The 27,395-nt window shown below is 40.3% G+C and overlaps 2 protein-coding genes across 2 annotated transcripts in view; one reads left to right on the plus strand and one right to left on the minus strand.

Annotated features, from left to right (window-relative positions):
- On the plus strand, positions 1–21,493 carry cdc5l (CDC5 cell division cycle 5-like (S. pombe)). Its single transcript, XM_062059315.1, has 19 exons — positions 1–216; positions 3,190–3,293; positions 3,376–3,537; positions 3,618–3,745; positions 6,380–6,479; positions 6,556–6,682; positions 8,160–8,251; positions 8,346–8,490; positions 10,262–10,453; positions 14,937–15,085; positions 15,149–15,320; positions 15,389–15,553; positions 16,428–16,508; positions 16,575–16,826; positions 19,292–19,399; positions 19,474–19,563; positions 19,631–19,762; positions 21,095–21,175; positions 21,243–21,493. Exons 1-19 carry the CDS (start codon positions 172–174, stop codon positions 21,357–21,359), a joined length of 2,442 nt encoding a protein of 813 aa, XP_061915299.1. The 5' UTR covers positions 1–171; the 3' UTR covers positions 21,360–21,493.
- supt3h (SPT3 homolog, SAGA and STAGA complex component) overlaps positions 20,066–27,395 on the minus strand; it is a 16,893-nt gene continuing 9,563 nt past the window's right edge. The window contains exons 6-12 of the mRNA XM_062059316.1: positions 25,879–26,021; positions 25,691–25,766; positions 24,967–25,079; positions 23,169–23,273; positions 22,046–22,165; positions 21,865–21,954; positions 20,066–21,549 (exon numbers count right to left, since the gene is read on the minus strand). Coding sequence (XP_061915300.1) covers positions 21,508–21,549; positions 21,865–21,954; positions 22,046–22,165; positions 23,169–23,273; positions 24,967–25,079; positions 25,691–25,766; positions 25,879–26,021 — 689 coding nt within the window. The 3' untranslated portion in view covers positions 20,066–21,507. The remainder of the gene's footprint in view (positions 21,550–21,864; positions 21,955–22,045; positions 22,166–23,168; positions 23,274–24,966; positions 25,080–25,690; positions 25,767–25,878; positions 26,022–27,395) is intronic.

The following is a 27,395-nucleotide window of genomic DNA, read 5'->3' on the forward strand; positions in this document are numbered from 1 at the left end:
GTCCTGTTGAAGACGAAGAAGGAAATAACTCCAAACGCGTTCACGCTGTGTCTTTTTGCTTCTCCGTCTTCCATCGCCGTGTGATTTATTTCATCCCTTTTTCTTCATTTTTCCTGTTTTTTTGTTGTTGTGGATTGGTTTTGAAGAAAGGAACACCAAAAAGCCGCCAAGATGCCGCGAATCATGATAAAAGGAGGCGTTTGGCGCAACACGGAGGTACGTGTTTGCATGGCTAGCTCGGTTAGCTTCATGCTAACTGCTAGCCGTAAATACTTCTCCATGTTTATTCACAAGTTAGGTAAATAACTACATTATAAGATTTTTTTATTTCTTTATGCCGACCTTTTCGGCTTCAGGAATATAATGTATATTTTATTTATTTATTTATATTGCACACATTGGTAATTACAGAATGTTGGCATACGTCACAGCTAACAAAACAGAATACGCGCTTAAGTTTATTGCCAGTTATTGTTAAATATATTTTTATTTACGTTATTATATCAGACAGCTCTCTTAAAGACGATTCCAGCCACATAAATATATTTTGTTTAATGATTAAAACCGGCGAAAATGCACCAAATTGTCAAATCCACCGATCAATATGTCGTAACTTTCTTAATATTTATTACTCCATTACAACATTTTAATGTTGTGTTTTCAAGGTTTGAAGAAAAGCTTGAATTTTGGGTGAAGTGCTTGGAAATGTGCATCGTATTTCTCGGCAGTCTGACTCAATAGGCTAATTATACAATGGAAACAAAATAAAATGAGTTTCTTTAAGAATGAAAGCTACACGTTTGATAAGTTGGCTTTGCACCAGCCCTTACATTAGGTGGTTGTCATGCCCTTCTACACTCAGCCACAAAAGTAAAACAACAACTAAAAAACAAACAAACAAAACATATACAGTAGGGCTGTGAATCTTTGGGTGTCCCACGATTCGATTCAATATCGATTCTTGGGGTCACGATTCGATTTCAAAATCGATTTTTTTTTTTCAATTCAACACGATTCTCGATTCAAAAACGATTTTTTTCCCCATTCAAAACGATTCTCTATTCATTCAATACATAGGATTTCAGCAGGATCTACCCCAGTCTGCTGACATGCAAGCAGAGTAGTAGATTTTTGTTAAAAGCTTTTATAATTGTAAAGGACAATGTTTTATCAACTGATTGCAATAAGGTACATTTGTTTTAACTATTAAATTAACTAAAAATTGGATTGCATTGTTATGGTATTGCTGTGTATTGTTTTGTTGGATTGATTAATTAAAAAATATATATATTTTTTTTTTTTAAATGAGAATCGATTCTGAATCGCGCAACGTGAGAATCGCAATTCGAATTCGAAACGATTTTTTCCCACACCCCTAATATACACTGTGGTGGCCATGGATGACTAGGAGACGGGATGGCACTTCTACTTCCGGTTGAAAGCTCTAAACAGAAGTGAGCGAACTCCTCCAAAAAATGTCCCCACAGCACAAACAATCACACACCTTGTCAGTGTCTATACATGGTTTTTATGGAAACTCTTTGCAATATGGCCGGCAGCCAAGAAAAATTCACATATTACAAACCCCGTTTCCATATGAGTTGGGAAATTGTGTAAGATGTAAATATAAACGGAATACAGTGATTTGCAAATCTTTTTTCAACCCATATTCAGTTGAATATGCTACAAAGACAACATATTTGATGTTCAAACTGATAAAAAAAAATTTTTTTTGCAAATAATCATTAACTTTAGAATTTGATGCCAGCAACACGTGACAAAGAAGTTGGGAAAGGTGGCAATAAATACTGATAAAGTTGAGGAATGCTCATCAAACACTTATTTGGAACATCCCACAGGTGAACAGGCAAATTGGGAACAGGTGGGTGCCATGATTGGGTATAAAAGTAGATTCCATGAAATGCTCAGTCATTCACAAACAAGGATGGGGCGAGGGTCACCACTTTGTCAACAAATGCGTGAGCAAATTGTTGAACAGTTTAAGAAAAACCTTTCTCAACCAGCTATTGCAAGGAATTTAGGGATTTCACCATCTACGGTCTGTAACATCATCAAAGGGTTCAGAGAATCTGGAGAAATCACTGCACGTAAGCAGCTAAGCCCGTGACCTTCGATCCCTCAGGCTGTACTGCATCAACAGGATATCACCACATGGGCTCAGGAACAATTCAGAAACCCTCTGTCAGTAACTACAGTTGGTCGCTACATCTGTAAGTGCAAGTTAAAACTCTCCTATGCAAGGCGAAAACCGTTTATCAACAACACCCAGAAACGGCGTCGGCTTTGCTGGGCCTGAGCTCATCTAAGATGGACTTATACAAAGTGGAAAAGTGTTCTGTGGTCTGACGAGTCCACATTTTAAAAAAATTTTGGAAACTGTGGACGTCGTGTCCTCCGGACCAAAGAGGAAAAGAACCATCCGGATTGTTATAGGCGCAAAGTTGAAAAGCCAGCATCTGTGATGGTATGGGGGTGTATTAGTGCCCAAGACATGGGTAACTTACACATCTGGGAAGGCGCCATTAATGCTGAAAGGTACATACAGGTTTTGGAGCAACATATGTTGCCATCCAAGCAACGTTACCATGGACGCCCCTGCTTATTTCAGCAAGACAATGCCAAGCCACGTGTTACATCAACGTGGCCTCATAGTGAAAGAGTGCGGGTACTAGACTGGCCTGCCTGTAGTCCAGACCTGTCTACCATTGAAAATGTGTGGCGCATTATGAAGCCTAAAATAGCACAACGGAGACCCCCGGACTGTTGAACAACTAAAGCTGTACATCAAGCAAGAATGGGAAAGAATTCCACCTGAGAAGCTTTAAAAATGTGTCTCCTCAGTTCCCAAACGTTTACTGAGTGTTGTTAAAAGGAAAGGCCATGTAACACAGTGGTGAACATGCCCTTTCCCAACTACTTTGGCACGTGTTGCAGCCATGAAATTCTAAGTTACTTATTATTTGCACAAAAAAAAAAGTTTATATTCAATTGAATATGGGTTGAAAAGGATTTGCAAATCATTGTATTCCGTTTATATTTACATCTAACACAATTTCCCAACTCATATGGAAACGGGGTTTGTAGTTGCACTGTATTGTAAGTCACAGGTTTCAGAGCGTAGTAAAAAAGTGTAGTGCGGAATTTACGGTTTTAATTTGCATATTCCAGGATGAGATCCTCAAAGCAGCGGTGATGAAATATGGAAAAAACCAATGGTCCCGAATCGCCTCTTTGCTCCACCGCAAGTCAGCCAAACAGTGCAAGGCACGATGGTGAGTTTGTGCTCCCTCCTCTTCCTCACATCTTTGAAGTGTTCCCTAAAAAGCTGTCTCTCGTCTTGGCGTCTGCCCGCAGGTACGAGTGGCTGGACCCAAGCATCAAGAAGACGGAGTGGTCCAGAGAGGAGGAGGAGAAGCTGCTTCATCTGGCCAAGCTGATGCCCACTCAGTGGAGAACCATCGCACCCATCATTGGACGCACCGCCGCCCAGTGTCTGGAGCACTATGAATACCTGCTGTAGGTTCTTGGACCAGCACGCTGCCACACTTCCTACTTGAGCCGCTGTGTGAGCTCCTGGCTTTGGTTTTGTCTTGTAGCGACAAAGCGGCGCAACGAGACAACGAGGAGGAAGTGGGAGAGGACCCCAGGAAGTTAAAGCCAGGGGAGATCGACCCCAATCCTGAGACCAAACCTGCCAGGCCAGACCCCGTGGACATGGATGAAGGTAAGAAACAGGGAATTTTGCATTATGGATTGATAAGGCATAATATCGATGACTTCCCACTGGTGGTCTTGTGTGTGAAGCAGCAGCGTCACCATGATTCTGATGATGTTGGCTGCTAACAACAAGCTGCACGGTGAAAAACTATTTAAAGTGAGTGTAAGGAAGGGATAGTAGTTCGTTTAGAGTTGGGACAAGATGGACAGATTCCGGCCAGAGAATCCTTTAATCATCTTTATTGCTGAAAGGTAGATGTGAATGTGTGTGTTTGTATGTGTGGTCTAAACAGAGAAAATAGGAACAATTACAATCCAATTATATACTCATTAATATGCAGCAATATACATGCATGTGCACACATAATATAATATAAAGCTGTGCATAATAACAACATATGACTGCACTCAACTATTCATGAACTTCAACAAGTTTCTAAGCTTCAGAGCCATAAATGGCAATTGTGGTCTCTGTCGCCATCTAGAGGCCAATCTACGCCATCGCAGTTGCAATGACGTTAAATAAACTACGTGAATGGAAACGCCGTCAACGAGACTAATTATCTCTCAATTGACCCAAAACATCTGAACTTAGCATACGATGCACCAAACATGTGCGGAAGTAGCAAGGCACGACATTCAGTTCAAATGCTGTAACAGTATATGACAAAACTTTCATTTAGTCGTCAACGCACACAAGGCTGGCTGCCACCATTGATCGAAGCCGGCTATTCTGACAAAGACGTGCTTTAAAGGGGAAATTACGTCACAGATTGACCTATCAACTTAAAGGCACAGGAACATTACAGAACTGTTTAACGGCACACAATAGGCTTTCGTACATGAGGGACACTATTTACGTTTTGTGGTCCTTTATTTCCATTGGTCATAAAAAATACAGATAATTATCAATATCGACCGTTAGACTACTGCAACTCACTTCTTGTCAGGATCCCCAGCAAGAACATCCAGAAGCTGCAGTACTTACAAAATAGTGCTGCTAAGATCCTGATGAGAGTGCGGAAATACGACCACATCACACCAGTTATCCAATCCCTTCACTGGCTTCCTGTTCCACTCAGGATGGAATACAAAGTCTCCCTACTAACTCACCAGTGCCTCCATGGAAATGCCCCCCTCTACCTCAAAGAACTGCTCACCCCCAAATCCTCCACACGACACCTCCGCTCCGGACAGGCTAACCTCCGAGGACAAAGCTCCGAACAATGGGAGGCTGGGCTTTCTGCTCCGCCGCTCCCAGTCTGTGGAATGCTCTCCCTGACCACCTGAGGGCACCACAGACTGTGAATGCTTTTAAAAAAGGCTTAAAAACCCTTCTTTTTAAAAAAGCATTTTTTTAAGATGTATCTGTGCTAGTTCTAGCTATTAGGCTGTTCTAGTTTTTATTTTAATTTTATTTATTTTAATGCACTTTAGCACTTTGAGGTTGTTTGCTCAATGTTATGTGCTTTTACAAATAAAATCTATTAGTATTATTATTATTGTTATAAATGTTTTATTGTGATACAGTTTTCAGCCATATAGTCTAGCCCAGGTGTGTCAAAGTCAATGAATTATCTGTGGCCCCAGGGATGATATTTGATTAGTATTAGAAACGGCCCACAGGCCACAGCCGTCTGCTGCTGTTTTGCACGCACCAATACTCCATCAGTGTTGGCGCTAGCAATGTTCAAAATAGGGTGCCAGGGACCCCATCAAGTCATAAAAATGGGTTCTCATTCTCACAGTAAATTTTTGGGGTCCCACTTTTTTGTAACCGTTTTGATTTTTTTTTTTATAACTGTATCCATTATCCTGTTATATCTCACATTCTATAGTGTGTTTTGGAAAAATGTTGTCATAAATGTTACTTAATTTATTTAAAAAATAATAATACAAAAAACAAATTTTTATGCATATGTAATGTATTCAGTTATAAACATTCACTTTCTTTTTTCCTTCATGGATCTAAACTTTAACACTGCCGGTATTTTTTTCTATATTTATGTTGTAATATTTTCAGAATGTGTTTGTTCTATTTTGGGCCAAAGTAAGACAAAGAAAACAATCTGAGTTTGTATTTATTTTAATGCCATGATTTTAATAATCCGGCCCGCGTGTGCACAGATTTTCCTCCATGCGGCCCCTGAGCTAAAATGAGTTTGACACCCCTGGTCTAGCCCTATTGTGTACTATTGACTTTGTTTTTCATAAAACAATTGTTTGTAACTAGTTTAAAAATTGTTTTAATATTGTGACACTCTCAATATCATCATAAATGCATAGAAAATTGGACACGTGATTGATATCGGCCAATCTCATTCTTGGATGATTGCTATTGGAACTGGAAGCATAAAACCTGATCGTACATTCCTTATTGCAACTGTCCACAGTTGTTTAAGGTGAAGAGAAAATCCAAAATACAGTAGAATTTTGTAACAGATTCAAGACAAGTTTACCTTTTTAAAAGTAGATCGGCTCAAATGGTGATTGATTGATTTACAACCTTATAAAAATCTAAACAATTTGAGAAAATAGCCATGATATTCAGCCACAGTGAAGAACCTTTTTGTCAACTTGTGGTGATCTGGCAAGTCATTTTAGTGTTTATTTTGTCAGTAAATGAAGTGAATGTGTTCAGATGAGCTGGAGATGCTGTCAGAGGCGCGAGCTCGACTGGCCAACACGCAGGGCAAGAAGGCCAAGAGGAAGGCCAGAGAGAAACAGCTGGAAGAAGCCAGGTCACCTTCTTTTCATTCCTCCATTGTTCACCATTGAAGCACGGGTGTTTATTCCACTTCTACTTTTGTGTCGCAGGCGTTTGGCGGCGCTGCAGAAACGCAGAGAACTGAGAGCAGCCGGAATCCATCTTTCCAAGAAGAGGAAGAAGAAGAGAGGCGTGGATTACAACGCTGAAATACCCTTTGAAAAGAAACCTGCTCAAGTCAGTAATCATTCTTGGTATTGTTATTGTTATGGTCCTGCCATTGGCTGGTGACCAGTCCAGAGTGTTGCCCACTTCCTGCTTGAAGTCAGCTGGGATAGGTTCCATCTTACCTATGACCCTTAGCGCTGTAAAAAATGGGAGGTTTGTGTCTTTATTATCATTAATATTCTAGTTGATTTTCATTATTATTGATAATATTTTTAATACTATAATTCTTTTTTATTTTAGTCATTATTGGTAGCCTTATTGTTGTATTATAAATATTTGTATTATTTTTTTAAATTATACTGAGATAGGCTCCAGCAAGCATTTATTGGGCATTTGTTTTAATACTAATACCACCATTATCATTATTATTATCTGTACAACTATTTTTGTAATTATTAGTCATTATTCTAATTACATTATCTATGGTAGTTTATCATTATTACCATCAAAATTGTTCATCATTATTTGTAAAAAAATTATAATTATAATTGTATTTATTTATAAATATTTATTACATTAATATCAGGGTCGATGTTTTCGTCAGAGGTAACACCCTTCACTTTACCTGGCAATGGATCTGCTTAGCTCCGCTTTCGGGTCAGACTGACGAGGCCGCTGAGTCGTGACAATCGCTTTATTATTAGTTTTGTACGACACAACCAGACCCATTCATCACTCTATTGCGCAGTGCACGCGCTACCTCTCTCTCTCTTTACTCGCCCACTCACTCACTGACGTCACTCAGCCAACACGTAGACATTTTCGCAAACACGCTACGTTTTAGTATTTACTAAAAAGTTTATTTTTCTTTAAAGCACAGTCCAGGAGTGGCAACCATAAATCATGAATCATTTAATATAATGTCTATAAAGCTTTTTATTATATTCTAACCAAATCTTTAATTATGGCAGACTATATGTAATATGGAAAGTTGTAAATTGTTCTTTGAGTGCAACAAGAAAAGCCCAATGTGTTTAATGCATTTTAATTTCTATTTTAACTTTATAGAATTGTTCTTAAAGTGCAATAGGAAACATATATTTAAGGAATTGTAAGATTTTCTGTTAAAACAGTATAATAATAATTATATAAATAATCAACTAAATATTTTATCTAAAATATATTATAAATTATTTATATATACATATATTTATAATATTAAAATATAATTTTTGATCATGTAATTATTTTATCAATAAAATTAGTCTTTTATTATTTTGTAATCATTTTAAATGATTATTTTATCACTATTTTGAATTTTTCTGTATCTTTTCAGCAATTATTGTTTAATCTTTATTTTTATAATTATTCTTTTATCATTATTTTTATTTCTATAATTAATGTTTTATCATTATTTTAGAATTATTCTTTTATCACCATAATTATATTTTAGACTTTCTTAAATCATCCTTCTTATTTTATAGTTATTTAATCTTCAGTGTTTGACGATGGTCATTATTATACATTTTGTTGTGTTGTATTTCAGGGTTTCTATGACACCAGCATGGAACTTTATGATCCTCAAGGACCAAACTTCAAGCGCCTCAGACAGCAGCACTTGGATGGGGAGTTGCGCAAGTCAGTCACATGACACGCGGCACCGCAGAAAAACGCACGTTCCAACATGCGTTCTCTAACTGGTCGTGTTGTATTTTGGTTTTGTTTTTTACAGCGAGCGCGAGGACAGAGAGCGCAAGAAAGACAAGCAGAAGATCAAGAAGAAGAAAGAAAGCGACCTGCCCTCCGCCATCCTGCAGACCAGCGGCGTGGCCGAGTTCACGAAGAAGCGATCCAAACTGGTCCTTCCTGCGCCGCAGGTAACCAAGGATGTTTGACTACCTTTTCAACATACTGATCTAGTCCTATTTATCTAGTCTAGTGATCCAGTCTACTGATTTAGTCTGGTGATCCTGTCTACTGATTTAGTCTGGTGATCCAGTATACTGATTTAGTCTAGTGATCCAGTATACTGATTTAGTCTGGTGATCCTGTCTACTGATTTAGTCTGGTGATCCAGTATACTGATTTAGTCTAGTGATCCAGTATACTGATTTAGTCTGGTGATCCAGTCTACTGATTTAGTCTGGTGATCCAGTATACTGATTTAGTCTAGTGATCCAGTATACTGATTTAGTCTGGTGATCCAGTATACTGATTTAGTCTAGTGATCCAGTATACTGATTTAGTCTGGTGATCCTGTCTACTGATTTAGTCTGGTGATCCAGTATACTGATTTAGTCTAGTGATCCAGTATACTGATTTAGTCTGGTGATCCTGTCTACTGATTTAGTCTGGTGATCCAGTATACTGATCTACTGTAGTGATTGACTCTCGTGATCCAGTCTACTGATCTACTGTAGTGATTGACTCTAGTGATCCAGTCTATTGATCGAGTCTAGTGACCCAGTCTACTGATCCAGTCCAGTGTACCAGTCTAGTGATCTAGTTGACTGTGACTTAGTCTAGGGGTCCAGTCTACCAATATAGTAAAGGGATCTAGTCTAGTGATCCATTCTACCGACCTAGTCTAGTAATGTAGTCTACTGTGACTTAGTCTAGAAATCCAGTCTACTAACCTAGTCTAGTGTTTCAGCCTAGTGATCCAGTCTACCGATTCAGTCTGTGATCGAGTCTACTGATCCAGTCCAGTGTACCAGTCTAGTGATCTAGTTGACTGTGACTTAGTCTAGGTATCCAGTCTACCAATATAGGAGAGTGATCTAGTCTAGTGATCCAATCTACCGACCTAGTCTAGTAATCTAGTCTACTGTGACTTAGTCTAGAAATCCAGTCTACCAACCTAGTCTAGTGTTTCAGCTGAGTGATCCAGTCTACTGATTCAGTCTAGTGATCCAGTCTACTGATTCAGTCTAGTGATCCAGTCTACTGATTCAGTCTAGTGATCCAGTCTACTGATTCAGTCTAGTGATCCAGTCCAGTGTACCAGTCCAATGATCTAGTTGACTGTGACTTAGTCTAGGGATCCAGTCTACCAATATAGTATAGTGATCTAGTATAGTGATCCAATCTACCGACCTATTCTAGTAATCTAGTCTACTGTGACTTAGGCTAGAAATCCAGTCTACCAACCTAGTCTAGTGTTTCAGCTTAGTGATCCAGTCTACTGATTCAGTCTAGTGATCTAGTCTACAGATCCAGTCCAGTGTACCAGTCTAGTGATCTAGTTGACTGTGACTAGTCTAGGGATCCAGTCTACTGATCTAGTATAGTGATCCAGTCTACCGACCTAGTCTAGTAATCTAGTACAGTGACCTAGCTGCCTGATCGAGTCTATAAATCCAATTTTGTGATCTAATTTACTGACATAGTCTAGTAATCTAGTCTAATGACGGAGTATAGTGATCCAGTCTACTGATCCAGTCTACTGATCGAGTCTAATGATTTAGTCTAGCGATGTACTGAACCTAATGAACCAGTCTAACGATGGAGTCTAGTGATCCAGTTTACAGATCTATTCTCATAGTCTAGTCTAGTGATCTACTGATATAGTCTACTAATCTAGTTTAGTAAAGTGGTATAGTGATCTAGTCTAGTGATCTGATCATGACGACTGAACTGTCCTCGCAGATTAGCGATGCTGAGCTGGAGGAAGTGGTGAAAATGGGCGTGGCCAGTGAGGTGGCCCGCCAAGCCGCAGAGGAGAGCGAAGGCGCAAACTCCGCCTCCTCCACTCTGCTGTCGGAGTACAGCATCACCAACAACATGGCGACCGGCCTGCGCACACCTCGCACCCCTGCTGCCCAGGACAGGATACTGCAGGTAACACTCATGTTAGATACTATTAGAGAGCTAGGTATTATTGGAATGTTGGTAAGTCTCTTTTTACATTTTTAAAAATCATATCCCTTTTTCAACGATTCAACTTTTTACTGTCCAGCATCATTACAAATAAATCCTTCATACTTTTATGTACATACTTTTAAACACCTTTATTAAGCCTTTTTATTAGACTATTTAAAGGCCTACTGAAACCCACTACTACCGACCACGCAGTCTGATAGTTTATATATCAATGATGAAATCTTAACATTATAACACATGCCAATACGGCCGGGTTAACTTATAAAGTGACATTTTAAATTTGCCGCTAAACTTCCGGTTCGAAACGCCTCTGAGGATGACGTATGCGCGTGACGTAGACCGGCGAACACGGGTATGCCTTCCACATTGAAGCCAATACGAAAAAGCTCTGTTTTCATTTCATAATTCCACAGTATTCTGGACATCTGTGTTCGTGAATCTGTTGCAATCATGTTCATTGCATTATGGAGAAAGAAGCTGAGCAAGCAAAGAAGAAAGTTGTCGGTGCGAAATGGACGTATTTTTCGAACGAAGTCAGCAACAACAGTACACAGCCGGCGCTTCTTTGTTTACATTCCCGAAAGATGCAGTCAAGATGGAAGAACTCGGATAACAGAGACTCTAACCAGGAGGACTTTTGACTTCGATACACAGACGCCTGTAGAGAACTGGGACAACACAGACTCTTACCAGGATTACTTTGATTTGGATGACAAAGACGCAGACGTGCTACTGTGAGTATGCAGCTTTGGCTTCTAAACATTTGATCGCTTGACCGTATGTGCGCAACTTTTTTTTGCGTATGTACGTAACTTTTTAAAAATATATAAGCTTTATGAACCTTGGGTTAGGTGGACGGTCTTTTGGGCTGAGTGATTGTGTGTGTTGATCAGGTGTTTGAATTGTATTGGCGTGTTCTATGGAGCTAGGAGCTAGCATAGGAGCTAGGAGTTAGCATAACAAAGACGTAGGTGTTTTTATGCAGGATTAATTTGTGTCATATTAAATATAAGCCTGGTTGTGTTGTGGCTAATAGAGTAAATATATGTCTTGTGTTTATTTACTGTTTTAGTCATTCCCAGCTGAATACCAGGTACCGTGAGTATGCAGCCTTGGCTGCTAAACATTTGATAGCTTGACCGTACGTGCGCGTCACGTACGTAACTTTTTAAAAATATATGAGCTTTATGAACCTTGGGTTAGGTGAACGGTCTTTTGGGCTGAGTGATTGTGTGTGTTGATCAGGTGTTTGAATTGTATTGGCGTGTTCTATGGAGCTAGGAGCTAGCATAGGAGCTAGCATAACAAACACGTAGGTGTTTTTATGCAGGATTAATTTGTGGCATATTAAATATAAGCCTGGTTGTGTTGTGGCTAATAGAGTATATATATGTCTTGTGTTTATTTACTGTTGTAGTCATTTCCAGCTGAATATCAGGTACCATGAGTATGCAGCCTTGGCTGCTAAACATTTGATAGCTTGACCGTATGTGCGCGTCACGTACGTAACTTTTTAAAAATATATAAGCTTTATGAACCTTGGGTTAGGTGAACGGTCTTTTGGGCTGAGTGATTGTGTGTGTTGATCAGGTGTTTGAATTGTATTGGCGTGTTCTATGGAGCTAGGAGCTAGCAGAGGAGCTAGGAGCTAGCATAACAAACACGCAGGTGTTTTTATGCAGGATTAATTTGTGGCATATTAAATATAAGCCTGGTTGTGTTGTGGCTAATAGAGTATATATATGTCTTGTGTTTATTTACTGTTGTAGTCATTCCCAGCTGAATATCAGGTCACCCCCGGCTCTCACAGCATCTTCGATCCCTATCTGAATAGCTTCAACTCCCCACTAGTCCTTCACTTGCACTTTACTCATCCACAAATCTTTCATCCTCGCTCAAATTAATGGGGAAATTGTCGCTTTCTCGGTCCGAATCTCTCTCACTTCATGCGGCCATCATTGTAAACAATAGGGAACTTTGCGTATATGTTCAATTAACTGCGTCACGCTACTTCCGGTAGGGGCAAGCCTTTTTTTTTATCAGATACCAAAAGTTGCAATCTTTATCGTCGTTGTTCTATACTAAATCCTTTCAGCAAAAATATGGCAATATCGCAAAATGATCAAGTATGACACATAGAATAGATCTGCTATCCCCGTTTAAATAAAAAAAAAATCATTTCAGTAGGCCTTTAAATAAAAATGACATGATGGCGTCGCGTTCACTGTTTTACCAAACATCATCAATAATCGTGATTATTTTGGCCATCATCGTCCTGCCCTAATATACACACACATTAATATTCTGTGTATATGTATATACACATACATATATATACATATACTTCCTTATACATACACTTGTAAACTTATATACAAACCCCGTTTCCATATGAGGGAATTGTGTTAGATGTAAATATAAACGGAATACAATGATTTGCAAATCCTTTTCAACCCATATTCAATTGAATGCACTACAAAGACAAGATATTTGATGTTCAAACTCATAAACTTTTTTTTTTTTTTGCAAATAATAATTAACTTAGAATTTCATGGCTGCAACACGTGCCAAAGTAGTTGGGAAAGGGGGTCTCATTTGTGGTATTTTAGGCTTCATAATGCGCCACACATTTTCAATGGGAGACAGGTCTGGACTACAGGCAGGCCAGTCTAGTACCCGCACTCTTTTACTATGAAGCCACGTTGATGTAACACGTAGCTTGGCATTGTCTTGTTGAAATAAGCAGGGGCGTCCATGGTAACGTTGCTTGGATGGCAACTTATGTTGCTCCAAAACCTGTATGTACCTTTCAGCATTAATGGCGCCTTCACAGATGTGTAAGTTACCCATGTCTTGGGCACTAATACACCCCCATACCATCACACATGCTGGCTTTTCAACTTTGCACCTAGAACAATCCGGATGGTTCTTTTCCTCTTTGGTCCGGAGGACACTACATCCACAGTTTCCAAAAACAATTTGAAATGTGGACTCGTCAGACCACAGAACACTTTTCCACTTTGTATCAGTCCATCTTAGATGAGCTCAGGCCCAGCGAAGCCAACGGCATTTCTGGGTGTTGTTGATAAACAGTTTTCGCCTTGCATAGGAGAGTTTTAACTTGCACTTACAGATGTAGTGACCAACTGTAGTTACTGACAGTGGGTTTCTGAAGTGTTCCTGAGCCCAAGTGGTGATATCCTTTACACACTGATGTGGCTTGTTGATGCAGTACAGCCTGAGGGATCGAAGGTCACGGGGTTAGCTGCTTACGTGCAGTGATTTCTCCAGATTCTCTGAACCCTTTGATGATATTACGGAGCGTAGATGGTGAAATCCCTAAATTCCTTGCAATAGCTGGTTGAGAAAGGTTTTTCTTAAACTGTTCAACAATTTGCTCACGCATTTGTTGACAAAGTGGTGACCCTCGCCCCATCCTTGTTTGTGAATGACTGAGCATTTCATGAAATCTACTTTTATACCCAATCATGGCACCCACCTGTTCCCAAATTGCCTGTTCACCTGTGGGATGTTCCAAATAAGTGTTTGATGAGCATTCCTCAACTTGATCAGTATTTAATGCCACCTTTCCCAACTTCTTTGTCACGTGTTGCTGGCATCAAATTCTAAAGTTAATGATTATTTGCACAGAAAAATAATGTTTATCAGTTTGAACATCCAATATGTTGTCTTTGTAGCATATTCAACTGAATATGGGTTGAAAATGATTTGCAAATCATTTTATTCCATTTATATTTACATCTAACACAATTTCCCAACTCATATGGAAACGGGGTTTGTACAATTTGTACTTTTTATATACATATTCTATGCTTGCCTATATACAAGCTTATTAAATACTTACTATATATTTGCTTATATACATACACATACTTATTAAATACTATATATTTACTTATATGATGGGTCAAATGCAGAGAATAATTTCGCCACACCTCGTGTGTGTGTGTGTGACAATCCTTGGTACTTTAACTTTAACTTTAATATACATATTTACTAAACAATTATCTACATACATATTAAATGATTATACATATATATATATATATATACACACACATACACACTTATATAGTTATCTATTCACACACTTATTATATACTTATGTACATACTTAGTAAATACTTATTAATTTATATACCGTATTTTCGCGACCATAGGGCGCACCGTATTAAAAGGCGCAGTCTCAGTTACGGGTGCTATTTCTGTATTTAACGCCCAAATAAGGCGCAGCGTATTTTTGGGTGCAGGCATGGTAAAACATACGCTAGCTTCAAACGTACGCTAGCATGCATGCACGCTGTTTTAAAAAGGCAGCAGATATACACAGTGTATACTTACTTATATATTAAATACTTCTTATATGCACACTTATTGTGTGCACACTAGTCAACTACGTATTGTTCTGTGTGTTTTGCAGGAAGCTCAGAATCTGATGGCTCTGACCAACATCGACACGCCCCTGAAGGGCGGCCTCAACACGCCGCTGAACGAGAGCGACTTTAGCGGCGTGACGCCTCAGCGCCAGCAGGTGCAGACGCCCAACACCGTGCTGGGCACCCCCTTCAGGTAACGTGCTGCAAACGCGCGGCGCCCGTACAAGCGTGTCTGAGGTGTGCGCGTCCTTTACAGAACTCCTGGGCACGGTCAAGGGTCTGAGGCCATGACCCCACAGTCGGGCGGAGCATTGACCCCTCGTGGGGCTGCCACCCCCGGTCTGACCCCGGGCCGCACGCCGCTGAGGGACAAGCTGAACATCAACAGCGAGGAGCAGCTGGCCGACCCGTCGTACGCCAAACAAGTGGTGAGCAGACGTGCACGTGAGGCGTGAAAAACCATGACCGCTTCCTTCTGGTTTTTAATCCCCTGCAGCAACGCGAGAGTCTGCAGCAGCTCAGACAAGGTCTGATGTCACTTCCTGTGCCCAAAAACGACTTTGAAATCGTCCTGCCCGAGAACGCCGAGAAGGAACTGGAAGAAACTGAGATGGAGGTCGGCTTCGTCGATGACGCCTCTGAAGTGGAGTTACGCAAGCAGGTAGTCACACACACACACGCGCACACACACTCACTCACACACACACACACACACACACACACGCACACACACTCACACACACACTGGTTATCATTTGGAATGGAAACCAAGTTTTTGATCATGACTTGTGGGGACCACCCTTTCTACAGGTTGTGGAGGCATACCAAAAATGGTGTAAAATGTCTACTGCCCAGTTAGCTCATACATGTCTTTAAATCTCTGGATTGATGAAGTAATGTGCTGATCATTCTTACTGGGGCCCCTGGGGAAAAAGAGTTAATATGGTTCATGGGGACCACATTTAAATCATTTTGCATAATTCACACAAATTTGTACGTGAGTACTGAGGACCATTTTATAAAAAATAAAAAAAAGATGACATGATCTTCAGAATACTGGTACGTTATTATTATTTGAGCCATGAGACTTCATAAATGCTAAGGGACCCAGAGGGGCCCCAATTATAAAAAAATGAATTATAAGTCGGGATTTTTTTACTTTCAACCTTTAAATCTCTAGAACAACTTCAGATTCAATTAGAAGTTTTCTTTCTTTGTTTTATTCTTTTTTGTCAACTTATTTTTTATGGCAAACATACAAAATATGCAATATTTTCCCCCAAAGTTTTGATTTATTCTTTTGTTTTTTGATAAACAAACAATTTCCCTTGTGGAAAGTTTGTCTAAGTTTTACAGGGGAAAAAAAGCCTGCATGGCAGCTTTGTGCCATTATAGAGTTGCCATTGCAACTTTTCACCTGTTTGCTGTTTTAGTTGTGGTTGTGTTGCTATGCCAACGTGCTGCTGCACAATGACCCGAGGGCCACACTTTGTTGTGAATGAAAAAGGTGGTCAAAGGTTTGTGATGTTTGTCAGGCCATTCGAGATGCAGAGAGGGAGAAGGAGCTGAAGCTGCGACACACAACAGTGCAGAGGAGCCTCCCCAGACCCACAGAGGTAACACACACACACACACACTCACACACACCTTAAGGAGCCTACAAGTGTCACACCTGTGTGCAGGTGAACGAGACCGTCCTGCGGCCGTCCTCCATGGAGCCGCTGTCCAGCCTGCAGATGGCGGAGGAGCTGATCAAGCAGGAAATGATCACCATGATGCACTTTGACTGTCTGCACCACCCGTCTGCCAACACCGTCAGCCAGCTGCAGCGTGCCAAGACCCGAGGCCCCGCCTCCACATCCAACAACGCGCTGCACATCGCCTACCTGGACTCTCACAAGTACAAGCCTGTCAGCACCGAGGACATGGACAAGGTGACGCTTTCAAACACTGCTGTCAAGCTCACGGCCCATTTAATGTGGCCCATAACATCATTTATTGTGGCCCGTCACATCATATTAATGTTCCCCATCACATCATTTATTGTGGCCCTTCACATCATTTTAATGTTCCCTGTCGCATTTATTGTGGCACTTCACGTCATTTTAATGTTCCCTGTCACATCATTTATCGTGGCCCGTCGCATCATTTTAATGTTCCCTATCACATAATTTATCGTGGCCCTTCACATCATTTTAATGTTCCCTATCACATAATTATTGTGGCCCTTCACATCATTTTAATGTTCCCTATCACATAATTTATTATGGCCCTTCACATCATTTTAATGTTCCCTATCACATAATTTATTGTGGCCCTTCACATCATTTTAATGTTCCCTATCACATAATTTATTGTGGCCCTTCACATCATTTTAATGTTCCCCCTCACATCATTTATTGTGGCCCATCACATCATTTTAATGTTCCCCATCACATCATTTATTTTGGCCTGTCAAATTATTTTAATGTTCCCCGTCACATAATTTATTGTGGCCTGTCAAATTATTTTAATGTTCCCCGTCACATAATTTATTGTGGCCCTTCACATCATTTTAATGTTCCCTTTCACGTCATTTATTGTGGCCCCTCACGTCATTATAATGTTCCCCACCACATCATTTATTGTGGCCCTTCACATTTTAATGTTCCCTGTCACATTTATTGTGGCCCTTCACATCATTTTTATGTTCCCTGTCACATTTATTGTGGCCCTTCACATCATTTTTATGTTCCCTGTCACATAATTTATTGTGGCTTGTCGCATCATTGTAATGTTCCCCGTCACATCATTTATTGTGGCCCTTCACATCATTTTAATGTTCCCTTTCACGTCATTTATTGTGGCCCCTCACGTCATTATAATGTTCCCCATCACATCATTTATCGTGGCCCTTCACATCATTTTAATGTTCCCTGTCACATAATTTATTGTGGCTTGTCGCATCATTTTAATGTTCCCCGTCACATCATTTATTGTGGCCCTTCACATCATTTTATTGTTCCCTTTCACGTCATTTATTGTGGCCCCTCACGTCATTATAATGTTCCCCATCACATCATTTATCGTGGCCCTTCACATCATTTTTATGTTCCCTGTCACATTTATTGTGGCCCTTCACATCATTTTTATGTTCCCTATCACAACATTTATTGTGCCCGTCGCATCATTTTAATGTTCCCTATCACATCATTTATTGTGGCCCATCACATTCTAATGTTCCCCGTCACATCATTTATTGTCATTTTATTTTGGGCTGCAATTTCATTTAACGTGGCCTGCGACATCGTTTAAGGTGGTGTGTGTGTTATGCCACATCATTCAATGTTGTCCAGCATGTCATTTTAATGAGGGCCTGTAATTCATTTCAAGTGGCCTGCCACATCTTTTTAAGTGTTCCACCTAGTTATTTGTTATTAATGTGGCCTGTGAAAGGCTGGAAATGAAAATGTATGAGTTCTTTCAAATTTGACAGACAAATCTTGCGTATTTTTACATTTTACATTTACGTTCCAAGAATGTTTTTTGTTACCAAGAGTAAACACTTACATATCTGCTCGGCATCGCTAAAACTTGTAATAATCCAAACATGTTGCACGTGGCCCTCTGAGGGCAGCCATGACGACCATGTGGCCCTCTGAGGGCAGCCATGACTACCATGTGGCCCTCTGAGGGCAGCCATGACGACCATGTGGCCCTCTGAGGGCAGCCATGACTACCATGTGGCCCTCTGAGGGCAGCCATGACGACCACGTGGCCCTCTGAGGGCAGCCATGACTACCATGTGGCCCTCTGAGGGCAGCCATGACTACCATGTGGCCCTCTGAGGGCAGCCATGACTACCATGTGGCCCTCTGAGGGCAGCCATGACTACCATGTGGCCCTCTGAGGGCAGCCATGACGACCATGTGGCCCTCTGAGGGCAGCCATGACTACATGTGGCCCTCTGAGGGCAGCCATGACGACCATGTGGCCCTCTGAGGGCAGCCATGACTACATGTGGCCCTCTGAGGGCAGCCATGACGACCATGTGGCCCTCTGAGGGCAGCCATGACTACCATGTGGCCCTCTGAGGGCAGCCATGACTACCATGTGGCCCTCTGAGGGCAGCCATGACTACCATGTGGCCCTCTGAGGGCAGCCATGACTACCATGTGGCCCTCTGAGGGCAGCCATGACTACCATGTGGCCCTCTGAGGGCAGCCATGACTACATGTGGCCCTCTGAGGGCAGCCATGACGACCATGTGGCCCTCTGAGGGCAGCCATGACGACCATGTGGCCCTCTGAGGGCAGCCATGACGACCATGTGGCCCTCTGAGGGCAGCCATGACGACCATGTGGCCCCTGCTGTCAAGTGTGGGAGCCGCTGAAAGATAATAGTTGATGTTGATTGACAGGCCAAGGCTGTACTGGCAGCAGAGATGGAGGTGGTGAAGGTGGGCATGGGTCATGGTGACCTCAGCATGGAGGCCTACTGTCAGGTGTGGGAGGAATGCTACGGCCAGGTGAGCACACACACACACACACACACACACACACACACAAGCAGTGGAAGACACACCTGTGTGATCGTGTGCAGGTGTTGTACCTGCCCGGACAAAACCGATACACCCGAGCCAACCTGGCGTCCAAGAAGGATCGTGTTGAGAGCTTGGAGAAGAAATTGGACGTAAGAGAACACAAGACTGCGTTTAATGAGGCAGGAAACGCTGACTTTGCGTTTTGCTCCTCTGCAGGTGAACCGAGGTCACATGACCGCCGAGGCGCGCAAAGCCGCCAAACTGGAGAAGAAACTCAAAATCCTGCTGGGGGGTTTTCAGTCCCGAGCGCTGGGTCTCCTCAAGCAGCACAATGAACTGTGGGACCAAGTAAGTCATTTCGTACTACTCTCGTGTGACACTGGAACTACCACCTTGTTTACACCCCACCATATAGACTACATTTGACAAGAAATAACATATATTAGCTGCACTGGACTGTAAGTCGCAGATATATACCTTGTGAAATGACTAATTTTACAAAAAAATATTCTGTAAATGTTTATTTACACACCTTTAATGTTTCCAAACGGTGTCTGTAACAAGGCAGTAAAACGGCTGGTCAAACAAAACAGAAGTTGTCGTCATGGCTACAAGCTAGCTCTCCAATCAGCTAAACAGACTCAATAACTCCACTGTAAAGTTTTGGTGATTTAATGAAACAATACAAAAAGGATGCCACTGCAAGTTAATAATACTAACACAGACACTCGTAAACCTGTTAGCGTGATTACATTACGATAGCACGTACAAATATGCATGAAACACTCCTACACACGCCACACATGGGACACTTTAATAAGTAAGAATTGTTTTAGTTATATTGTAAAACTTACAAACCTTGCTTGAATGAAGAATCCTTACAAGTAGAAGCGCTATGGATGGCTAGAAGATGAATCAGCACTTCTACTTCCAGTTCAAAGCTCAAAAAAGAAGAACACAACTGGTCAAAAAGATGACACCTTAGCACACCATTTCAGTCTCTTAGCTTATTTTTCTAAAGTGTTTGCAATATGGCCGTCAGCGAAAAGAAGTCCATAAATTAGCCACAGCTGAAAAGTTGCGCCTTATAGTTGTGAATGTGAAGTAGTTCTATTTTACACATCACATTATACATGTTTAATCAATATACTAAATAACTCAACTAAAGTAAAAATGTATATTTACTTCTTTTAAATACTTAGCTTTTTGTGTCCAGAAAATGATTCCCTGAATGTGACAAATCATCTAATCCAGTGGTTCTTTAACCTGGGTTCAATCAAGCCTTAGGGGTTCTGTGAGTCGGCCTCAGGGGTTCGGCGGAGGTCGAGACACACCCGACTCATCGTGTAAATAAAAACTTCTCCCTATCAGCTTATTATGGATACGGCAACAGCAGAAGTCACACTGATTTGCAGGTGTGTCATTAGTTGTGAGTTTGTTCTTTGAACAAGGTGATGTTCATGCACGGTTCATTCTGTGCACCGGTAAAAAAACATATAATTTTGTCTTGAATTTGAAAAATATATATATATTTTTCACTAAAGAAGGGTTCGGTGAATGCGCATATGAAACTGGTGGGGTTCGGTACCTCCAACAAGGTTAAGAACCACTGCTCTAATCATTGTAGTATCGCTCATATTAGAGCTGGCTGATAAAAGGATATCATGTTGTGTCCACTAGGTGGAGCAGAGAGCCACAGAGCAGCAGACCTTCAGTCAGTTGAAGAAGCAAGAAGATCTTGCTATTCCCAGAAGACTTGAGGTCAGTCGCTCTAACTGGAATACTTCAAAATAAAAGCATGTCTATTAAACAGTTTGTTTTTTTTAAGGCGTTGCGAGAAGATGTGGAGCGTCAGATGGAGCGAGAACGAGAGCTCCAGCAGCGATACGGAGAAATAGTCATGGAGAGAGACGCCCTGATGATTAACAGTGCTCAGAAGTGCTGAGGAACACCTGGAGCTGGCGACCAATCACATCCTTTTCTCATACAAGTCCCGCCGCCGTGTGATGGAGGTCATGTCAACGTGTTTGTGTGTTAGTGATCAATAAAGTTTATTTGAGCAACACCACGACTGAAGAAGTCTCAAAGTAGCATCAGCAGGCCAGGAAGATCATCCCACTCCTCCTGTGGGAGCTCTGTTGGAAGGACAACACCAACTGTATGTTAATATGTCATGTCATGTCATGTATGTTAATATGTGTCATGTCATATGTTATGTCATGTAGTATGTTGTCATGTCATGTATGTTAATATATGTCATATGTTGTCATGTCATGTATGTTAATATATGTCATATGTTGTCATGTCATGTAGTATGTTAATATATGTCATGTGTCATGTCATGTAGTTGGTGTGCACTCATCATGTTGTCATGTCATGTATGTTAATATATGTCATGTAGTATGTTAATATGTGTCATGTGTCATGTCATGTAGTTGGTGTGCACTCACCATGTGTCTGTAGTTGTATCTCCTCATGGCCTCTCGCACATGACTGGCTGTGATGGCTCCAGTGGGAACTTCCACAGTGGCAGGACAGCTCTAACAACCAAACAGGTTGAAATGTATCAAGAGACGTCATTATTTCTGTATTTACTACACACACACACACACACACACTTAGTCAGCCAACCTTCTTGCGTTTCCTCTGTCGTGCTCGACCGTCCACGCTGCCATTTCCTTGGAGGAGGGGCTTGGAGGACCCTGGGGTTGAAGGGGGCGTGGCTTCAGGGGAGTCTGTTTCCTTCTTGACCTAATAAGGAGAAAGGAAGTTGTCGCAACTTTTTATTCTATTCAATTTTGAAAGGATATTATACATAGTTTTGGACTAAATGTATGGTGACAGTCACATTTTACTAAGCAAAAATATAACAAGAAAACCTATATAAACTATGTGTATACATGTGTGTATATACATGTATGTATACACACACATGTATACATACGTGTTTATACACGTGTATGTATACACACACAGGTATACATACGTGTTTATACACGTGTGTGTATACACACATACAAACACGTGTATACATACATGTGTATACATATGTAAACATACATACATGCGTGTTCACACATGTGTATACATACATACATACATACATGTGTATAAGTATACATACATGTGCATACATACATGCTTATACATAGATGTGTATGTATACACACATTCGTGTGTGTATACATCTATGTATACATACATGCATGTGTATGTACACATGTATGCATATGTATGTATACATACACGCATATGTATACATACACACGTATGTATACATATACGTATAATTCTACCACCACCATGCTTGACGGTGAGCATGGTGTTCCTGGGATTAAAGGCCTTACCTTTTGTCCTCCAAACATATTGCTGGGTATTGTGGCCAAACAGCTCCATTTTTTGTTCATTGTGACATCACATGGACAAAGATAAGACCTTCTGGAAGAAAGTTCTGTGGTCGGATGACACAAAAATGGAGCTGTTTGGCCACAATACCCAGCAATATGTTTGGAGGAGAAAAGGTGAGGCCTTTAATCTCAGGAACACCAGGCCTACCGTCAAGCATGGTGGTGGTAGTATTATGCTCTGGGCCTGTTTTGCTGCCAAAGGAACTGCTGCTTCACAGAGAGTAAATGGGACAATGAAAAAGGAGGATTACCTCCAAATTCTTCAGGACAACCTAAAATATGTCTGCGCTATCTGTGTGCCTTTTTAAAAAGGGGTGAGGAGAGACAAGGTGTGTGTGTGTGTGTACCTCAGAGTGTGTGTCATAGTTGATGTGACTGACGGAGATCACATGACTGACGGGGTTGGTCTTTGCCACCATTTCCTGCTTCACCAGCAGAGACAAATCCACAATCTGAAGGAGAGATGAAAGTGTCAAATAAGTCCAGTCCAGCATCTTCACACTCTCTTTTCTCCGCTTTAAATTGGCAATTCCTCACAGTAACTGCAATAGAAAGGGGTTTTGATGGCGCCATCTGCAGGCGTAAAAACAGTACTGCAGCTATGCATCCAGCAGAGAGCGCTGTCCCACAATTTCTCATATTGAGGAACTTCTACAATTGTGTTGACATTGATGCAGCTCGCTAAGGAAAAAATGTTCTACTGTACTCGGCACGGAGAAAATTAAAAACAAGTTTTTGTTGTGTTGGTATCGACTTGGTATCAAAAGTGTCGATACTTTTGACAACCTTACAAGTCAACATTTCCCAGCAAGATGTTTTGATGTTGTGAAACTGAGGCGTAGACCTTCAAAAATGGCTAACAAAGACAACATTCGAACAGGAAGCATGTGTCAAGTACCAAAAATAAAATTTTCCACAATCCAGCATGCTAATTTTAGCATATTTACATGCTAACAGTTAGCATCTGTCAGGTACAAAAATCTCAGACTTTCAGGTCTATACCTGTGAAATTAGCTAATGTCAACATTAGAACAGTTAGCATGCACCACGTACCAAAATATACGACACTTGTGAAAATAGCTAAAAAAAAAAAAGGCTAACATGCTAATAGTAGCATAAAATACTGCTTTGATGTCATGTAACTGCACATCTTATAAGTACAAAACTCAATGGTTTTTTAATGTGTAAAATTGAGTTTAAAATGTATTTTGTAACTAGAAAACTTAAGAAATTCCATGAGAATGCTGAAAAGCTAAACTGAAATGCTAACAGTTAGCACGCTAGCCATATAGAGTCAGGTAAGAAAAATAGAACAGTTGGTATGCATCAATCTGTATCAAAATGTATGATTCTGAGGGGTATAACTTCAAAAATATTTTAAAATTCTAACATGCTAACAGTAAGCACGCGTCAAGTACCTAAATATAGGACTGTGAGGTGTTTATCCGAAGGATTTAAAAACATTTTAGCATGTTTCAAGTGGCAAAAATATACGACTTTAATATGTATACATGTGAAATTAGCTAAAAATGCTAACATGCTAACAGTAAGCACGCGTCAAGTACCTGAATATAGGACTGTGAGGTGTTTATCCGAAGGATTTAAAAATTGATTTTTTTACATTTTAGCATGTTTCAAGTGGCAAAAATATACGACTTTAATGTGTATACATGTGAAATGAGCTAAAAATGCTAACATGCTAACAGTAAGCACGCGTCAAGTACCTAAATATAGGACTGTGAGGTGTTTATCCGAAGGATTTAAAAATTGATTTTTTTACATTTTAGCATGTTTCAAGTGGCAAAAATATACGACTTTAATGTGTATACATGTGAAATTAGCTAAAAAAAAGCTAGCATGCTAACAGCTAGCAGTACCGACATATGACACCTGCAAAAATAGCTAAAAAAAAATAGCTAACAAAAAAAGCTAATGTTAGCATGCTAGGAATGAATATTAACAAGCAGCATTTTGACTTTGGAATGGTTTGAATTGGTTGAGAAATATGGAAAATGTTGAAGTTTGGAAAACAATTGTCCGTTCATTTTAAATGGGGAAAAAAATCCCGGAAAATGCAGAATTCCTGGTAAAATTTTGTCAGAACTTGTCAGTTTCCAGCTCCTGCGTTTTTAAAGAGGCGCTCACCTGGGCGACAGTCTCGTAGGCCAGGTAGGACATGATCTCCATGGCAACGCTGTTTGGTTTGAGCTCCAGGCTGCTGCAGTCCAGCCAGTCCCGAAACTTGGGCGCTTTCTTGGCTGCACACAAAGTTGTCTCTTTTACGTGGAAGCAAATTCAGGACATTTCCTACATTTTTACTTTTTGGTCTCGCAGACGCACTCAAAAAAAAACCAAACTGGTGAAAAAAGTCCCCGTAGAGCAAAAAGTACACCAACACATCATTTCTAGACCAGTGGTTCCAACTGTGGTACGCCAAAGAATCCCATAATGAAATATTCAAACACAGTGTTACTGTTCAAACTGTGTGTAATGTTACAGGGGCCAAACATATTCATTATACTTCCTCTGCCTTGTTTGTAATGAATACTTAGGACTACTACGCTACTGTATTTTTCATGCAGGTGAAAAAACGAATGATACACAAATACATTTGATGAATATTTCTCTGTCTAAACGTTGTAAAAGAAAATATTAGCTCAAGTGACTACAAAGTATTTTGGTTTCATTACGTCCACATTTTAAGGTAGTATTGATATTTACTTGACCACTAGAATGAATAAAATGACGTATTACTACACAGGATTATTAGAGACTACATGTTTTTTAAATATAACTATGAAGATGACATTTCATTGCATAGTAATCATTGTTATTAATAATAAAGAGATATTAGTATTTGTTTACATACCAAAGCTGAGCTGTCGACTCTCACAGAATTCAGAGTACTGCGTCTGGTCCATTGCTCGACTGTGACGCTCCATACGCTGCTCAGGAACACACACCGCACAGAGGTGTGAGTGTGTGTGTGTGTGTGTGTGTGTGTGTGTGTGTGTGTGTGTGTGTGTGTGTGTGTGTGTGTCAGGACATGACAATGACCTCCAGTCTCTCCTGCTTGACAGGGTCCATGTCCGTTCTCTCGGTCAGCGACAGAAGCTCGCCCGTGTGGTCCAGCCACATCAGGTAGTCCTGGGCCAGGCGCTGCCTCCGCTGGTTACCCCCGGCAACAGTGCCCGAGGCGCCTGCCAGAGAGCGCTCGTTAGTTCACATCGGTAGTTCAACCTCCCATCTTTTTACGGGTCACGGGGGCAGCAGCCTAAGCAGAGAAGCTCAGACTCTGATGTCCAGCAACTCCCAGAGAATCCTGAGGCCTTCCCAGACATAGTCTCTCCTGTCCATACCATGTAATGTACACCATGTAATGTACACCATGTAATGTACATGATGTAATGTATACGATGTAATATACATGATGTAATGTATACGATGTACATGATGTAATGTATACAATGTACATGATGTAATGTAATGTATACAATGTACACGATGTAATGTATACGATGTAATGTACATGATGTAATGTATACAATGTATACAATGTAATGTACATGATGCAATGTATACAATGTACATGATGTAATGTATATGATGTGCATGATGTAATGTACATGATGTAATGTATACAATGTACATGATGTACTGTATACGATGTACATGATATAATGTATACGATGTAATGTACATAATGTAATGTTAGCCGAGTAATATTATAATATTAGTCTGTCACTTGTCTTCACAGGCACCATGAAAGAGGTGATGTCATGTTCATAATGTATGTCATCTAAATAATATGAACATTTCTTCCACAATGATGTCTTTTTCATTTCAATATAATTTAGATTACTGTACTATCTTTTTTCTTGTGTGCCCGCATGTATGTATGTAGGAATGTGTCTAACGTGTACATGTGTGTGTGTGTGTGTGTGTGTGTGTGTACATGAATGCGTGTATGTATGTAGGAATGTGTGTAACGTGTACATGTATTCATGTATGTATGTGTGTATGTATGAATGAATGAATGAATGTATGTATGTATGAATGTGTGAGTCTATGTATGTATGTATGTATGTATGTATGTATGTATGTATGTATGTATGCATGTAAGAATGTGTGTATGAATGTATGAGTGTATGTATGTATGTATGAATGTGTATATGTATGAATGAATGAATGTGTGTATGTACGAATGAATGAATGAATAGTATGTATTTTGTATGAGTGTATGTATGAAAGAATGAATGTGCGTATTAATGTATTTTGTATGAGTGTATGTATGAATGAATGAATGTGTGAGTGTATGTATGTATGTATGAATGTATGTATGTACAAATTAATGTGTGTGTACAAATGAATGAATGAATGTATGTATGTATGTATGAATGTGTGTATTTATGTATTTTGTATGAGTGTATGTATGAATGAATGAATGTGTGTATGTATGTATGAATGTGTGTATGTATGAATGAATGAATGTGTGTATGTACGAATGAATGAATGAATAGTATGTATTTTGTATGAGTGTATGTATGAAAGAATGAATGTGTGTATTAATGTAT

This window comes from Entelurus aequoreus, linkage group LG09, assembly GCF_033978785.1.
Source record: "Entelurus aequoreus isolate RoL-2023_Sb linkage group LG09, RoL_Eaeq_v1.1, whole genome shotgun sequence".
Classification (NCBI taxonomy): Eukaryota; Metazoa; Chordata; class Actinopteri; order Syngnathiformes; family Syngnathidae; genus Entelurus; species Entelurus aequoreus.

What these genes read in the sequence shown, in the direction of transcription:
- cdc5l (XM_062059315.1), top strand. Translation starts at nt 172, where the DNA reads ATGCCGCGAATCATGATAAAAGGAGGCGTTTGGCGCAACACGGAG. An exon ending in AAACAGCTGGAAGAAGCCAG is followed by an intron (nt 6,480 to 6,555) that starts GTCACCTTCTTT and finishes TTTGTGTCGCAG; the next exon opens with GCGTTTGGCGGCGCTGCAGA. An exon ending in TTGAAAAGAAACCTGCTCAA is followed by an intron (nt 6,683 to 8,159) that starts GTCAGTAATCAT and finishes GTTGTATTTCAG; the next exon opens with GGTTTCTATGACACCAGCAT.